The sequence below is a fragment of the Drosophila melanogaster genome, chromosome X, assembly GCF_000001215.4.
Source record: "Drosophila melanogaster chromosome X".
In the NCBI taxonomy this organism is placed as follows: domain Eukaryota; kingdom Metazoa; phylum Arthropoda; class Insecta; order Diptera; family Drosophilidae; genus Drosophila; species Drosophila melanogaster.
In genome coordinates this window covers 111,147-127,126 of record NC_004354.4, presented here as the reverse complement: position 1 = coordinate 127,126, position 15,980 = coordinate 111,147, and the positions used below count along the sequence as shown (strand labels likewise).

General features: G+C 40.3%; 1 protein-coding gene and 1 long non-coding RNA gene across 4 annotated transcripts, besides 9 other annotated features; one reads left to right on the top strand and one right to left on the bottom strand.

The window, feature by feature from the left end:
• The first annotated feature begins 412 nt into the window (after positions 1-412).
• CG17636 (uncharacterized protein) lies at positions 413-2,757 on the top strand. Of its 3 annotated transcripts, none has more exons than NM_001258513.2 (4): positions 413-501; positions 631-764; positions 868-1,632; positions 1,718-2,757. In NM_001258513.2, exons 2-4 carry the CDS (start codon positions 718-720, stop codon positions 2,661-2,663), a joined length of 1,758 nt encoding a protein of 585 aa, NP_001245442.1. In that variant the 5' UTR covers positions 413-501; positions 631-717; the 3' UTR covers positions 2,664-2,757. The 3 variants fall into 3 exon arrangements, with proteins under 3 accessions (NP_001245442.1, NP_001245441.1, NP_001096854.1); NM_001258512.2 differs by having other exon boundaries at positions 631-772; NM_001103384.3 differs by lacking the exon at positions 631-764.
• Positions 2,758-2,800: 43 nt separating this feature from the next.
• Positions 2,801-2,929: a mobile genetic element.
• A 93-nt stretch (positions 2,930-3,022) lies between these two features.
• Positions 3,023-3,062: a mobile genetic element.
• Positions 3,063-4,314: 1,252 nt separating this feature from the next.
• Positions 4,315-4,388: a mobile genetic element.
• Positions 4,389-4,420: 32 nt separating this feature from the next.
• On the bottom strand, positions 4,421-4,634 carry lncRNA:CR40469 (long non-coding RNA:CR40469). Its single transcript, NR_003723.2, has one exon. It is a non-coding gene; the product is annotated as a long non-coding RNA:CR40469 (long non-coding RNA).
• Positions 4,635-10,640: a mobile genetic element.
• Positions 10,641-10,684: a mobile genetic element.
• Positions 10,685-10,719: a mobile genetic element.
• Positions 10,720-13,080: a mobile genetic element.
• Positions 13,081-13,118: a mobile genetic element.
• Positions 13,119-15,980: part of a mobile genetic element that runs on past the window's edge.

The window sequence follows — 15,980 nt, the reverse complement described above, 5'->3', positions numbered from 1 at the left end:
AAGTTGCCAGAATTCTATTACTTGTTTTTAGGTAAATAATTTAAGAAGTAAAACTAATTATGTGTCATTAAACATTCTAAATACAAGGTTAAAGTCCAGCAGACATTCCATTCAGGTTTTACCCTTACGCTTTCCTATTTTCAGCCTAAAAAACGTTTTAGATCGACCTTAAGTCGGCTTATCACCAGCTGCCAGATAAAATAATACGTTATACAATTAAGTCGCTACTTCTGATTTTACTTCTTTAGTTCTTGCCGGCCTCTTAGTCAGACAAAACTTTCTATTTCTGACGCTTCACAGTTTTGGATATGGACTCTAACGGCTTACATTAAGGCGATGGACTCTTGTCTTATCTCCAATTAAAAACCAGATAACGGGATGGATATATAAAGCGCCCTATACCGCGCAATTTCCATTTAATTAGTTCTCTTCTTGGTATTCTTATAGTTTTTAGGTTGTTCAATTTAAGTTCGTAGTTTAAGGATACACACAATAAATGTCGTAAGTTCCTAATGGTATGAATTAAAAAAGCTGTAAATAATTATTAAGTTTACTGCGAGAGGATGAACATATAGAGTGCATATTCCTTTGACTTAATTCTTTTGCCAAAACAAATCTTATTATTCAAAGGTATCTATGATATATATATGGAATGGGCCTTTCGATCGCAGCACCCGATGAAAGGGGAGCCCGGAAGCTGTCACAGTTCACTTAAACATGTTTTATGGGGAACTATTCGACGCCTTTGGTGACCTATTAGTCGGGTACGATGGCAAGTGTCCCCCCGAAATAAATCGCACTTACCAACTTAAGTATCCTATATTTGGAAACACTAATGCATACCGTCAATCCGTAATCTTATTCTAGGTGCTGCAAGAAGTACGCCGTCTGCTGGATTATCCTGGTGGTGACCGCATTGGGTGTGACCTTGGGTCTGGTTTTTGGACTCCGGAGCAAAGCGGAGGAACCCCGTCGCATTGGCGCCGTGGCATCGAATGGCGTGGGATGTGCGGAGGTGGGAGGCTCCATTCTGGATATCGGAGGATCTGCTGCAGATGCGGCTATAGCCACCATGTTGTGCGAAGGAGTGATGCTGCCCCACAGCTTGGGCGTGGGCGGTGGGTTTGTTGCTACCATTTATTCCAGAGAAACAGAATTTAGTGAGGTTCTAATTGCCCGAGAAACCGCTCCAGCTGCGGCCACTCAGGACATGTTCGTCAAAACAGAAATCACCGGCGCATTATCCTGTGCCGTTCCCGCCGAAATTTATGGCTACTCCGAGTTGCACGATAAGTATGGCCGCCTGCCCTGGAAAACGCTTTTCCAGCCCACAATTGATCTCTGCCGCCGTGGCATCCTGGTCTCCAGGTATCTCTCCGGAGTCCTTCAACGCGAAGAAGAGCGTATCAGAAACGAACCCTCCATGGCCGAGATCTTTATTAATCCGAAAACGGATGAGGTCTATAAGCAGGGCGAGGTCATGTACCGTCACACTTTGGCCGAAACTCTGGAAATCATAGCTGATGAGGGCGCCAAAGCTATTTATGGAGGGGGCAGGGTAGGCAGAAAACTGGTGGAGGATATCCAGGCAATGGGCGGCATTGTTACCGAAGAGGATCTGCAAAGTTACAAGTGAGTATGGAGTGAATAACTTAATTAGCTGATATTGAATATCAATTCGAATATTGGTCAACTTAATTGATATATGACTTTGTAGTGTTCGATGGGAAATGCCGCTCCACTCCCACTTTAGTGGTGGCTACAAATTAATCACCTCGACACTGCCCACGAGTGGGGCCGTGTTAACCTTTATGCTGAATGTAATGGAACCGCTATATACGAGCAATACGGACAAGTACTGGCAGCGGTTAATTGAGACTTTTAAGCACGCATACGGGCATCGTACCAATTTGGGCGACATCCACTATGAACCAGATGTGCAGGAGATGTACGAAAACCTTATCGATCCGGCCTTTGCCGCAGAGATCCGAAAACTTATTTTAGACGACAGGACCTTCGAGGACATGTCGTACTACGGAGCCAATTTTGCTAATGAGGAGGATCATGGTACAGCACACATATCCGTTTTGGCGCCAAATGGTGATGCCATTTCAGTGACCAGTACAATAAACAGCCATTTGGGAGCCAAAGTGAGATCCCGGCAAACAGGCTTTATCCTCAACGACGAAATGGACGACTTTAGTACGCCCGGAAAAATAAATGCCTATGGCATACCCGCCAGTCCCGCAAACTTTATCAAACCAGGAAAACGGCCGATGTCCTCAACTTGTCCCAGCATCGTTTTAGACACCCATGGGAATGTTAAATTGATTGTGGGTGGTGCCGGTGGGTCAAAAATCACCACCTCTGTTGCCCAGACTATTCTAAGGTATTTTGTACTCCACGAACCTATTGAGAAGGCGGTGAATTCAGGACGTTTGCATCACCAACTGGCGCCAATGCACATTGACATGGAACCAAATGTTCCTAGGCATACTGTCGCCTATTTAAGTGCTATTGGACACGACATCAGATTTCTGGAAGATGATAAGGCATATTCAGCACAGACGGCCATTGGAATCTTGGGCACTGAACCACACCCCGTCTGCGATCGGAGAAGAGTGGGTAGCGCGGTGGTAGTCGAACCAGATAGAGTAGAATAGATCGAAGGGATGTTAATTTCATCTTAAGCTTTAGGAAAGCCCGTTAGAATATTTTTGTGGTGTTCATCTGAATTAAATAAATTTCAGGAAAGATCTTTTCAAGATGCTTTCTTTTATAATACATAATAATAATGATAATTCGTTGAAAAGTATGTAACACGCACAAGGAAGCGTTTCCGATTATATAAAGTATATATATTTTTGATCAGGATTATTAGCCGAGTCGGCCATGTTCTTGTCCCTATGAACGTCTCGATCTCAGGAACCAGTAACGGGTACAGACGGACAGATATGGCTACATTAAAAACACCATGGTAATAAAACCACTTTAAATTGAATTAATTACATTTGGTAAGTCACTGTTACATACTTTTCAACGAATAACGAGTAACGAGTATAAAAAGGTTTGGTTTTCAAGGCCTCTACGTAAAATCAGTTTCATAAGTAAAACATTAATTTGGTTCTATATGGTTTGAGTCTCCGAAACAATCGAAACATGGTTCAAGTCCGCGCAATACTTAAATTTTTTTTCAACACTCGGAAACAATTCCTTCTGGCCTGTTAGACACTTTTCAACAAATCTAGTAAACCCTTTTACTCTACGAGTAACGGGTATATAAGATAGTAAAGCTTATATGGTCACAGCAAGGAATGATGGTAACTAAATTGCCAGCATTGGGATCCATCCACCCGTAAAGCGTTCACATTTGACATGCACCCTTGATTTTTAAGTTTAAGTAGTAAACCAAATTTAACAGATTTTAATTGACATTAAATATGAAATATTCCTATGAAGCACCGAAGCCTAGATTTGGAATTCAAAAAATTCAAAGTATTAAAATAATAGTGGGCGCGACAATTTTGAGCGCCTTGTGGACGTTGGGAATTGGGTGGCAATGAAAAGACATAGATAAAAAACAGAGAAGTTTGTTGAAAATCAGTACGATTGAAATTAAACTTGATAATTAATAAATAACAACATATTTCATAGAAAAAGTATAATAAAGTCTGTTATGCCCAAGTTTATAATTTTGCAATACTTTTACACCGAAAAGAACAGAGAACCGAGCAAAAACACTTCCAATCCAGTTAAATTCAAAAGAACAGCAAAAGACAGATCAACAAGATCACAGAGGTATTCATCGCCAAAAAAGTTGTGTTTAACACGACGGGGAGTTAGCGCTTGTATTCATTTCCGAAAAAAAACAGAGCTGAGCGCGCACAGTTCCATCAGATCAACTAGACTAAGTTCTACTTTACAAAGAGACAGAAAACGATATCTGCCAAAAGCAGGGAAAATCTCCCAGCACACAAATATACACTTTTTTTCTTCTTTTTTACACTTTTATACACAACATTTCCATAATATAAATTCCGTAGTAACTAGATAATAATTTTTTTTTATTTATAAATATATATAATATATATATATATATATATATAATACAGTTTTACAAATATTTTTAGAAACGTATAACTTATGAGCATCCAGCAAATAACATTGGTATTACAGAACTAACGGTAAGGTTCAAGATGTTGTTGCCAATCTCAGAAAAAAAAACTAGAGAATGAAAACAAAACGCAAAAGTCAATGCTCTGCGCACAACATGTATACTCGTAGAGCGATTTCCTTTTCTATAGGAAGAACAAGTTTTTTTTTTTTTTTTTTTTTTTTTTGCTGGTGGAGGTACGGAGACAGAATAAAATTCTGTTCCGCATCCACAATTTATTTTTTTTTTTTTTTTTTTTTTTTTTTTGGATTTTTTGCTTGTTTTGTTTGAGTTCCTCCAACACAGCGTGTTTTTCATGAAATCAACATTACAATATAATCAATCAATTTTCATCAATTCACGGGTACAATATCTTCTCAGTCTCAACACATTGGAGACAAACATACTATATATTTTGCCATCTCTCAAATAACATTGCATGAGACGATGGCGCAAATAGCCACAATTAGTGAGGAACGTGTTTTAACTTTGCTGGTGGAGGTACGGAGACAGAATGAATTCTGTTCCGCATCCACAATTTATTTTGCCTTTGATTACATAGAATGCAATATGTAGGTACAATTATTTGAATTTTTGAGGTGTACATTACGTGGGGTGAGTTTGGGGATTGGACATAGATTTAGTATTAATATTAAGAGGTAAGTATTTTTTTGTAAACTTAGGTTTTTGGCAGTAACATGGACTGGTAACATTATCACATTGTATGTTATGTTTACATTTGATAATTTGAATTATTTAACAAGAAACATTGGAATTTAAGACTAACATAATTTGAATTAATTCTTTTCAGGTACCCCCGCCAGAAGGACGGAAGCACCGAGTCGCTGGAAGCCTCAGGAAACATTGCAGGTGAGTGTTTGTTGTATTCTGGCTGGGGCTTGTTGTGGACGCTGAATGCGCGTCGCTTGCAACATGCATGTCCGGCCAGCGCTGCAGAAAGCCTATTCGTGGTGGGTGTATCCCGCGCCGCTGTCATTTGGTGGTTGTCTCTACCACCCTCAGTGGTAGATATTTGCAATTGTTTAATAAAATTTCTTAAATTGCAGGGCAGCTTAGCCGGTCGTCAGGAAGAAGAAAATCTGAAGATGGATCCCGCGCAGCCGTCATTGCATTGTTTGGGAGCTGCTGGCATTATGTTGGTGTAATCTGACTCGTTTGGCAGAAGAGTCGTCGTGGAAATTGGAGCTCGGTTATTCATCGAGAGTTGCCAGGAGCGCCGCGTCTTGTGGCCAATGCGTCGGGATTGGCAGCTAGGAGCCGCCGGAACATGATTTGTTGCCGAGGACCGTCGCAACGATTTGGGCCATGGAAATGAATACAAAGTTAAAATTTGGTAAGTATTACATTTGTTATTCGTTTTTAATATTGTATTAATTTTTGTTTTTTCAGGTAAATTAGCTGGGAGGTTATTTGGGGTGAGTATTGTATTTGTATTTATTTGATTTATTTATTGCATTAATTCTTTGTTTTTGTATTTCAGGTGCTTTGGCTGGGAGGTAATTTGGAGGTAAGTATTGTGTTTGTATTTATTTGTTTTTATAATTATTGCATTAATTTTTGTTTTTGTTTTTCAGGTACATTAGGCTAATCTGGAGGTGAGTATTATAATTGTAATTATTTACGATTGCGTTAATTGTTTTATTTTTCAGGTACGTTTTGTAGTTAATTAGGAGGCCCTTTATTTAAGAGCTATCGCAGCCGGTGTGCCGCGTATTTGGAGTCGTCGAGTTGGTAATTAGATAAGTATTTTGTTTGAGTAAATAATTCCCAGTATTGGCTTGTGCTTCCTTGTTTCAGTAAGAAGGATTTGAATGCTTGTCGTCGGCGGGATGGAGTCGCCTGTTTGCATCTACTACTTTGCCTGTCTGGTTTGCTATTTTCTATGTGTCGCTGATTAATTCTGTATAGCATTATTATTAATTTCCCTTTCATTGCAGGTTGGCGGAAAGTTCGTTGAAGATACGGTATTGAGGAGAAATATACATTTTGGGGATCAATTTTACAGCTTATTAATGTGGCTTCAGCTCCGCGCTAATGATCCTTATTTGGGCAGTGGGATCAAAGGATGGAGATGGCATCAGAAAATTGTCAATTTTTTGTATTTATAATCGCAAAAGTTGGCGATTTTGTTTTGCATTTGCGAAGCCCGTCTCCTGTTGTCGGTTGTGTTGGATTTGGGTCAGCGATTGGATGCAGTCAAGGAGGTAAGTGATTGTTATTGTTTGATTGTTATGTTCAATTTGTTGTTGATTAATTGTTTTGTTTTGTTTTGTTTTTAGGTTTTTAGCGCAGACCCGCTGTTGGCGCTCGTCAATAGGATAGGATTTGCAGCGCAACGCATGATGTCCAGTTCAGTACGGAGGCAGCTTTGGTGGCGCATCTTATGTTGTGGAGCTGTGTGAAGCGGTTGCGGCGGAGATGATGGTACATAAAAAGACTGCGCCGCAGAAGATTCAGGTAAGTGGCGTAGTGCATATTTTGCTGCAGCGAGTCGCCTCTATTCATCATGCTTCTGCCGCACAGATTCTTCTCATGTCCATCCTCCGATTCGACTTTTGAATCCTGGTGTAGTTTTCTTCACATAGCTTCATCAGGAGTTGGAGTGCGTATTGCCTTTTTTATCCGGATGCTTGAGGTGAGAAGATTATTTATTTACGTTTTTATGTCATCCATCTAATTGATTTGTTTTTCAACAGAGGTTTAAGCTTTGCGTCGAGGAAGGTGATAATAATTAGAACATTATAAGGGTGGGCAGACGTGCGCTTTTGTGTCGGATATATATATTTATAATAGGTATAAATATAAATAAGTGTAATGTAAATTTAGATTGATGTATCAATGTCAAGATTATTGTTATTGGTTCCTTGTATGATTAAAGCCATTAAAATGTCAATTTTCTTTTCTAAATTATCGACTCTATTAGCTAGATTAATGGTGGGGTCGTCCGAGAAGCTCTTCTGTAGGTAAGGATTGGAGTTTCTTGGCGATGGCGTAGCTTCATCGATAATTCTTGGCTTAAAGTTAGCTCTGGCGGCTCTGCTGGTGGTCGGAGGGCTGTCTTTGCCGACTCGGCTGGGATTAGGAGTACCTTTTTCAGGTTCATGGTCAATTTCTTCACTCCTTTCGTTTCGGAGCATGTCCTGGTATTTTTCCAGATGTCTTTGCGCTGGGTTGCTTGTCTTGGATGCCGGTCTTGGCTTTGCATTGTCCTTTGAGGATATCCTACCCTTTTTGGGTATCTTATTAGAGTTTCGGCGCCATTTGTTTAGCCGTTTTTGAATGGCAGTGTCATGGGAGGAGAAACGTGGCCTTCTGTCGTTCGAGCTTTGCCAATAAGGATTTAGCATCGACTTTTTGGCGGCTTCCTGGCGAGCTTCAGCGATTGACTTGGTCAGGATTGCTGAGCTGTGCGGTAGTCGAGGGGTATTATTACGTGGAGGGGGGCCTTGTCGTTTATAAAAGTGATTAGTTGCGTCTTTGATTGTCCTTATTTTGTTTGTGTCAATAATGTTACCCGCCAGCTTTCGTTTTTCGGCCTTGTAGGCGGGGCATCCTTTATAAGCGCTGATATGTTCCCCAGAGCAGTTGATGCAGGTGGCGGGGGTGGATTTTGGCTTGGTGCAGCAGGATGACAGGTGATCGCCAGCGCATTTCATGCATTTAGGCGTCCTCATGCATGAATTTTTGGCATGTCTGAAGCCCTGGCATCTGTAGCACTGAACCGGCTCCTGTGTCCTATTTTTCCTTTCAATATCCACCTTTTGCCCACCGATTTGTTTGAGTGAGAGAATTTTATCGTGGCTGCCATCTTTGGCCATGACGATCTCCACTTCAAACATTCGCATGGGGCCACCTGTAGCTGGATTCGTCATGTTTCTGACGAAGCGCGCTTGGAGACCGAGCTTCAGCAGCTCCTCGACTATCCACGAGCATGGTGTGGAATGATGGAGGTGTCTGATGATGACTCGGAAGCCTCTCTCAGACTTGGGCTGGTTGGTGAATAAAGGAAATCCGTTGGCCACCAGGACTTCTTTAATTTTGTTGTAGGCGGTCATATCCTTGGCCTGGATCCTGACCCCGTTTCCTTCTATTGCTCTGGTGGTGTAGCTGGATACTCCTGCTGTATAATTTAGCTTTTCCAGGAGAGGGACAATTTCCTTCACATCATTGACGAGTATAGGGGGTGCTCTACGGCTCTGGGGCACGATTTTCCATGGAGGCAGCTGTGCATCTGTATTTTGAGGGGGTAGGGGGGCGATAACGGGTGGCGCCGCTGCGCTGCAAGCAGAGACATTGATGCTACAGGGTAACGGCTGGCGGGTGGGTCCATTTCTGGCTTTTGATTCCTCATAAACAGATTGAGCTGCCTTGCTTTTGAAAACTGGTGTGATGAGCGGGGGAAAAATGCAGGGAGTTACAAAATTGGATGTCGCGCATAATTTTTTATTGGGCGTCTTAAAGTTTGTGCAATCCAGATCGTCGTTTGTCCGCTTTCCTGGGGTTTTCGTCAGTGGTGCCGGATTAGGGGGTGCCATAGAAACTGGACCTGCTCCAGCTACCACTTCCGAGAAACTCATAGGATGCTCGTTTGGGCTCTTGGAGGATGAATTAAATAAATCCCGCTTTGCAGCAGGCCGGCTAAGTGTGCGGGCTGCTGGTAAATTCCCCACAGTGGGCATGGCGCTAATGTTGGGATTTAAATTTAAATTCGAGTCAACCTGAGCAGAAGAGCGTAGAGAAGCACTCCTTTGGTGAGGGGAAATGCTTCTTTTCCCAGTATTTCCAGAGCGGTTGGTGGGTTTCTTATTTAAAGTAAGCTTGGAAATGTCCGGCTTGGGGTTGAAAATCGACCAGAAAGCATTGAGAGTAGTACATGGCCTTTCTTCTTGCTTATGTTCGTCAATTCGTATTTGTTCCCCACTGTTACTAACATTGGCTTTTTTGTATTGAGCTTCAGAATTGTCAAGCGCGGGAAATTTAGAGCGGCTTTCTAAGTTTTTATTGTTGGCTTTATTTGTTTGTGTCTGTGCATTAAAAGGAGGGGAAAGAGCATTGGGTCCAATTTTGGTGGATGAGCTTAGGTTTTTGTCCATGCTATCGCTGTGTGTGAGAGAGGGGAAAATTTCCATAGCGTTGCTTAGTTTGGCGCCTATTAACTCTGTGTCCGTATTAGTGGCTGCGGCTGCATTCGCTGAGGTGGGTATTTTTTCTCTTCGAGTAGCGTCAGTGTGAGTGAGTGCAGCTGCATTAGTGTGAGTCGATTTTGGGACTGATTTCACTTTGCGTGTATGTGAGGAGAATGGAGGAGAAGGAAAATTTCCCTTAGAGATGCTGCTTTTGGCGCCACCAAAGACTGCATCAGTATTGGTGTCCGAGAGGGGGTCTTTTTGGGCATTATAGGTGTTTGTGTTCTCTTTCACATTATGCGAAAGGGAATTAACAATTTTTATGGCAGCGCCAGAAGAGTTTTTTGAACTTTTATTTGTCTTTGAGGGCAATTTCTTTTGATTAATAATGATATTATTAGGCAGAGAATTGTCTGATCCGTGGGACATGGCCGATAAATGTACCTCGTCGTCAGAAGAGGAATCAGTAAATAGGTTGTTGGACATGGTGTTTGCTGATTCTTAATGTATAAAAGTTTGATACTTGTTGGTATAAATACCCTGGCTTTTAATTTGTGGTGTCTCCTCTAGTTTAGTTCTTCTCCTTTATTAGTTTTTCCTCCTTTCCTTTTTTTTTTTTGACTTTTCCTGGTTGCGGTCTTCTTTCCTCTTTTCGTCTTTATGGATTTTCTTTTCCTTTTGGTTATGGCGGCAGCTTGTCAATTTGCACAAAAATTACACGAATTAAATGTTCGCAATTTGTTTGTCCACTAAATGTTTATTGCTGTCGCGGTTTTAACTTTGCGGCCGGAAGACAGTTTTAAACTTTTAATTTCTCGACGAAAAAGCGATTTAAATTTAAATTTGCGCGTGAGAAAATTATGCAAGTGAAAGCGCGGATTATTTTATTAAATATGTTTATGTATTAGTTTATTTAGTTAGTTTATTTTATTCGTTTAATTTATTTAATTTATTTTATAGCTTGCTTTGAACTTTAGCTTTGCTGAAGAATTTAGCTTTAGTTCTTTGTGGTTCTTCGTCTCCTTTTTGTTATAACGGCAGCTTGTCAAATTTGCACAGGTATTAAACTAATCAATTGTTCGCTTTTCGCGTTTCACTAAATGTTTATTGTTGCCGCGGCTTTATCTTTGCAGCCGGAAGACAATTTTAAACTATTTATTTGTCAACTTGAAATTTGATTTTAATTAGTTTTGCGCGGGAGAGTATTTGGCAAGCAAAGCGCGTTGATTTTGTTAAATAAATTTATTTAAATTGTTTATTTAATTGATTGTTTAATTTATTTAATTTATTTATTTATTAACTTTGTTTAACTTTGCTTTATTTTTAACTTTGCTGGTTTATTTTTTTAACTTTGCTGGTGGAGGTACGGAGACAGAGTTTTAACTTTTTTTTTTTTTTTTTAAACTTTGCTGGTGGAGGTTTTTTTTTAACTTTGCTGGTGGAAGTACGGAGACAGAATGAATTCTGTTCCGCATCCACAATTTATTTTGCCTTTGATTACAGAGTTTGTAATATATAGGTACAATAATTTGCATTTTTGAATATAACATTGCATGTGGTGAGTTTGGGGGTTGGACATAGTTAGTATTAATATAAAAGTAGTTAATATTTTGTGAACATAGGCTTTTGACAGTAATTAGGACTGGTAACATTATCATATGTTTACAATTTGCAATTGAAATGATTTTATAGAAAACATTGAAATTTAAAACTAACATTGTTATTGATTTATTCTTTTCAGGTACCCCCGCCAGAAGGACGGAAGCACCGAGTCGCTGGAGGCCTCAGGAAACATTGCAGGTGAGTAATTGTTGCATTCTGGCTGGGGGTTGTTGTGGACTCTGGATGCGTGCCACTTGCAACATGCATGTCCGGCCAGCGCTGCAAGCAGCTTATTCATAGGTGAGTGTATCCCGCGCCGCTGTCATTTAGTAGGTATATATTTCAACCTCAGTGGCAGATGATTGCAATTGTTTGATAAATTGTTAATTTGCAGGGCCACTTCGCCGGTCATCAAAAGGAGGTAGAGCTAAAGGAGGGTCCAGCGCAGCCGTCGTTGCAAAGTCTTAAAGCTGCTGGGATCGTGGTGGAGGAATCTGTCTCGTTGTGGCAGAGGAGTCGTCAGTAGATTGCAGCTTAGTTGTTCGCCAAGAGTTGCCAGGAGCGTCTCGTCTATCGGCCATTGCGTCGGGATTGGCAGCTTGGAGCCGCCGGTTCAAGATTTGTTGCAGAGGTCCGCCGCAGCGATACGGGCATGGAAATGAATGTAAAGTTAAAATAGGTAAGTATTGCATTAGGTTTGTTTTTTTTTTATGATTGCATTTGTTTTTGTTTTCAGGTTCATTAGGTGAGGGGTAATTTGAAGGTAAGTATATTTGTTTTTATTTGTTTGTATTGTTGCATTAATTTTTGTTTTTCAGGTAATAGCTAGTCTGCAGGTGAGTATTATATTTGTTTTTATGGTTTCATTTGTTTCTGTTTTTCAGGTACATTTTTGAAAGTTATTTTGGAGGCCGTTGTAGTTATGATGCCGCAGCTTTGAAATCGTCAAGTTGGCAATTTAGATAAGTATTTTGATAAAAACTATATATTTCCCAGTATTAGCTTGTGTTTCCCTTTTCAGTTTTTGCGGTCTTAGGAGAAAGGATTTTCGTGCGTGTCGTCAGCATAATGGTGTTGCAAATTAGCATCTGCTAATTTGCCTGTCAGGTTTGCTGTTTTTTTATGTTGTTTCTTAATTTTGAGTCGCATTCTTATTTATTTTCCTTTTATTTTAGGATGATCCGGGTAAGAAATTGCTGATGAAGACCGCCGCAACGATTGGGCCATGGAGATGGATGTAATATTAAAATTAGGCCGCAGCTTTGAAGTCGTCAAGTTGGCAATTTTGATAAGTATTTTGTTAAAAAATATAAATATTAAGATTAGGTAAGCATAACATTTGTTATTTATTTTTGTGATTTCTGTGATTTTTGTATTTTTCAGGTACATTTGGTGGAGTGTAGTTTGGAGGTAAGTATTATTTATGTATTTATTTGTTTATATAGTTGCATTGTTTTTGTTTTCCAGGTATGTTTTTTGGGAGGAAAAATAGTCTGGAGGTAAGTTTTATGTTTGATTTTATAATTGAATTGATTTTTGTTTATTGTTTTCAGGTACATCTGTAGCAGCTAAAGTTAAGGCCATCGCAGCTGGGATGCCGTGGTTTAGGATTCTTCAAATTGGCAATTAGATAAGTATTGTGATTTAATATATTTTTCCCAGTAAAGCTTGTGTTTCCTTCTTTCAGTTTTGCAGTCTTGGAAGAAGGATGCATGGATGCGTGTCTTCAGCAGGATGAAGTAGCATATTGGTATCTTTTACTTTGCTTGTCCAGTTTGCTGTTTTCTATTTGTTAATTAATTAATTAATTAATTTTGTATCACTTTCTTATTAATTTTCCTTTTATTACAGGTTTGCGGAAAATTCGTTGGATAGTGGTACTGAGGAGAAATATTCATTTTGAGGACAAATTTTTCAGCCTTTTAGTGTGGTGTCGGCTCCGCGCTAGTAATCCGTATTGGGGCTGTGGCATCGAGAGGTGGAGACGGCATCGTTAAATTGTCAATTTTTTGTGTTTGTAATCGCAAAAGTTGGCGATTTTTGTTTTACGTTTGAGGGCCCGTCTCCTCTTGTCTGTTTTGTTGGATGTGGATGTGTTGCGTGCAGTTGGCTGCGGTCAGTGAGGTAGGTGCTTTATTTTATTTTAATTTATTTATTTGTATTTCATTTGTTAATAAATTTTTTTTTAACTTTGCTGGTGGAGGTACGGAGACAGATTTTTTTAACTTTGCTGGTGGAGGTACGGAGACAGAATAAATTCTGTTCCGCATCCACGATTTATTTTGCCTTTGATTACAGTATGTGCAATATATAGGTACAATTATTTGATTTTTGAGAATTACATTGCATGGGGTGAGTTTGGGGTTTGGGCGTGGTGGATTAGTTTATAATTGGTATTTTTTCTAGTCTTAGCTTTTAGACAGTAACGTGGACTGGTAACATTAACATATTGCAAAGTTTGTTTACGTTTAACAAATTAAGTTATATTACAAAAAACATTGAAATTTAGAACTAATATTGTTTAATTTGTTTCTTTTCAGGTACCCCCGCCAGAAGGACGGAAGCACCGAGTCGCTGGAAGCCTCTGGAGACATTGCAGGTAAGTAGTTGTTTTAATTAGGCTGGGTCTATGTTGCAGGCGCTGGATGCGCGCCACTTGCAACATGTATGTCCAGCTGGCGTAGCAGGTAGTTTGATCGTGGGGGTAGCATCCCGCGCCGCAGTCACTCGGTGAGTATCTCTTCCACCCTCAGTGGTAGATGTTTGCAATTGTTTAAAATTTGTTGAATTGCAGGGCAGCTTCGCCAGTCGTCAGGATGAGGAGATTCTGGAGATGGATCCCGCGCAGCCGTCGTTGCATTGTTTTGGAGCTGCTGGCGTAAGTTGCTTCTCGGTTGTTCACCGAGAGTTGCCGGGAGCGCCGCGTCTTGTGGCCAGTGCATCGGGATTGGCAGCTTGGAGTCGCCGGAACAGGATTTGTTGCCGAGGACCGTCGCAACATTGGGGCCATGGAAATGTATACAAAATTAAAATTTGGTAAGTATTACGTTTGTTATTTGTTTTTAAGATTGTATTAATTTTTTTTTTTTGTTTTTCAGGTACATTAGCTGGGAGGTAGTTTGAGGGTAAGTATTATATTTGTATTTAATTCATTTTTATAATTGCATTAATTTTTGTTTTTGTTTTTCAGGTACATTTGGTGGCAGTTAATCTGGAGGTGAGTATTATGTTTATTTTTATGATTGCATTCATTTTTATTTTTCAGGCACGTTTTGTAAGAGCTAATTTGGCGGCTCTTTATTTTTGTGCTGTCGCAGCTGGGATGCCGCGGTTTTGTAGTTATCGAGTTGGCAGTTAGATAAGTATTATATTTTAGATTAATATTTTCCAGTATTAGCTTGTGTTCCCTTGTTTCAGCAATTGTAGTCTTGCACGAAGGAGTTGCGTGTTTGTCGTCAGCAGGGTGGAGCCGTCTATTAGCATCTGCTACTTTGTCTGTCCGGTTTGTTATTATTTATATGTCATTAATTAATTTATGTATCGCATTCTTATTGATTTTCCTTTCATTGCAGGTTAGCGAAAAATTCGTTGAAATGTACTGACGAGAAATATAGATTTTGAGGACGATTTTTACGGCTTATTAATGTGCGCGTAGCTTCGCGCTAATGATCCTAATTAAGGCAGTGGCATCAGGAGATGGAGACGGAATCCTAAAATTGTCAATTTTTTGCATTTGAAATCGCAAAAATTGGCGACTTTGTTTAGCGTTTGCGGGGCCCGTCTCCTATTGTCTGTTGCGTTGATTATGGGTCAGCAATTGGCTGCTGTCAGTGAGGTAAGTGTTTTATTTGATTATATTTTATTTATTTGTATTTAATTTGTTGTAATTTGTTTATTTTTAGGTTTTGGCGTCAACTCGCTGTTGGCGCTAGTCAAGCTGGAAGTTTATAAGAGCAGCAGAGTGTCCTGATCGACTTGGAGGCAGCATTGAAGGCCCGTCTTATGCAGAGCATCAATGTGTGTAGATTGCAGCGGAGATGAGGGATATTTCAAAAGGGAGCGCGCGGCAAAAAAAGTTCAGGTAAGTGACGTTGTGCATATATTGCTGCATCGAGTCGCCTTAATTCATCATGTTTCTGCCGCGCTAGTCCTTTTCATATCGATCTTCCGAATCATCTTGTGTGTCCTGGTTGGCTTTCTGTGTGTCGCTTCGTCAGGATCAGCTGGAGTGCGTTGTCATAGGCTTGTTCATCCGGATGTGTTGAGGTGAGTGTTGTATATTTCTCTGTATTCATCTAATTGATTTGTTTTCCCAGTTATTTAGGGTTTGCAATGTGGAGGCTGATGTCAACGAAGGAATTTGAGACCAGCCGGAGGTGCGCTTTTCATCGGATATAGATATAGTCAAGATAGGAATAAGCAAATGTAGATTAAGTGGATGTATCCATGTCAGTGTTATTATTCCTTCCTTGTATGATTAGCGCCATTAAAATGTCTATTTTTTGCTCTAAGTTATCTACTCTATTTGCTAGGTTTGTGGCGGGGTCGTCCGAGAAGCTTTTTTGTAGATATAGGTTGGAATTTCTTGGCAATGGCGTGTTTTCGTCAATGACTCTAGGTTTAAAGCTTGCTCTGGCGGCTCTGCTGGTGGTCGGAGGGCTGTTATTGTCGACTTGCATGGGATTTGGGGTACCTTTTTCAGGTTCCTGGTCATTTACTTCGCTCCTTTGTTTTCGGAGCTTGTCCTGGAAGTTTTCCAGATGTCTTTGCGCTGGGTTGCTTGTCTTGGTTATTGGTCGCGGCTTTACATTGTTCTTTGAGACTGTTTTACCCTTTTTGGGTATCTTATTAGTGTTTCGTCGCCATTTTTTCAGCCGCTTCTGGATGGCAGTGTCATGGGAGGAAAAACGTGGCCTTACGTCGTTCATATTTGGCCGGAAAGGGTTTAGCATAGACTTTCTGGCTGCCTCCTGGCGAGCTTCGGCGATTGATTTGCTCAGGATTGCTGAGCTGTGTGGCAGCCGAGGGGTGTTATTGCGAGGAGGAACACCTTGGCGTCTATAAATGTTAGTTGTTGC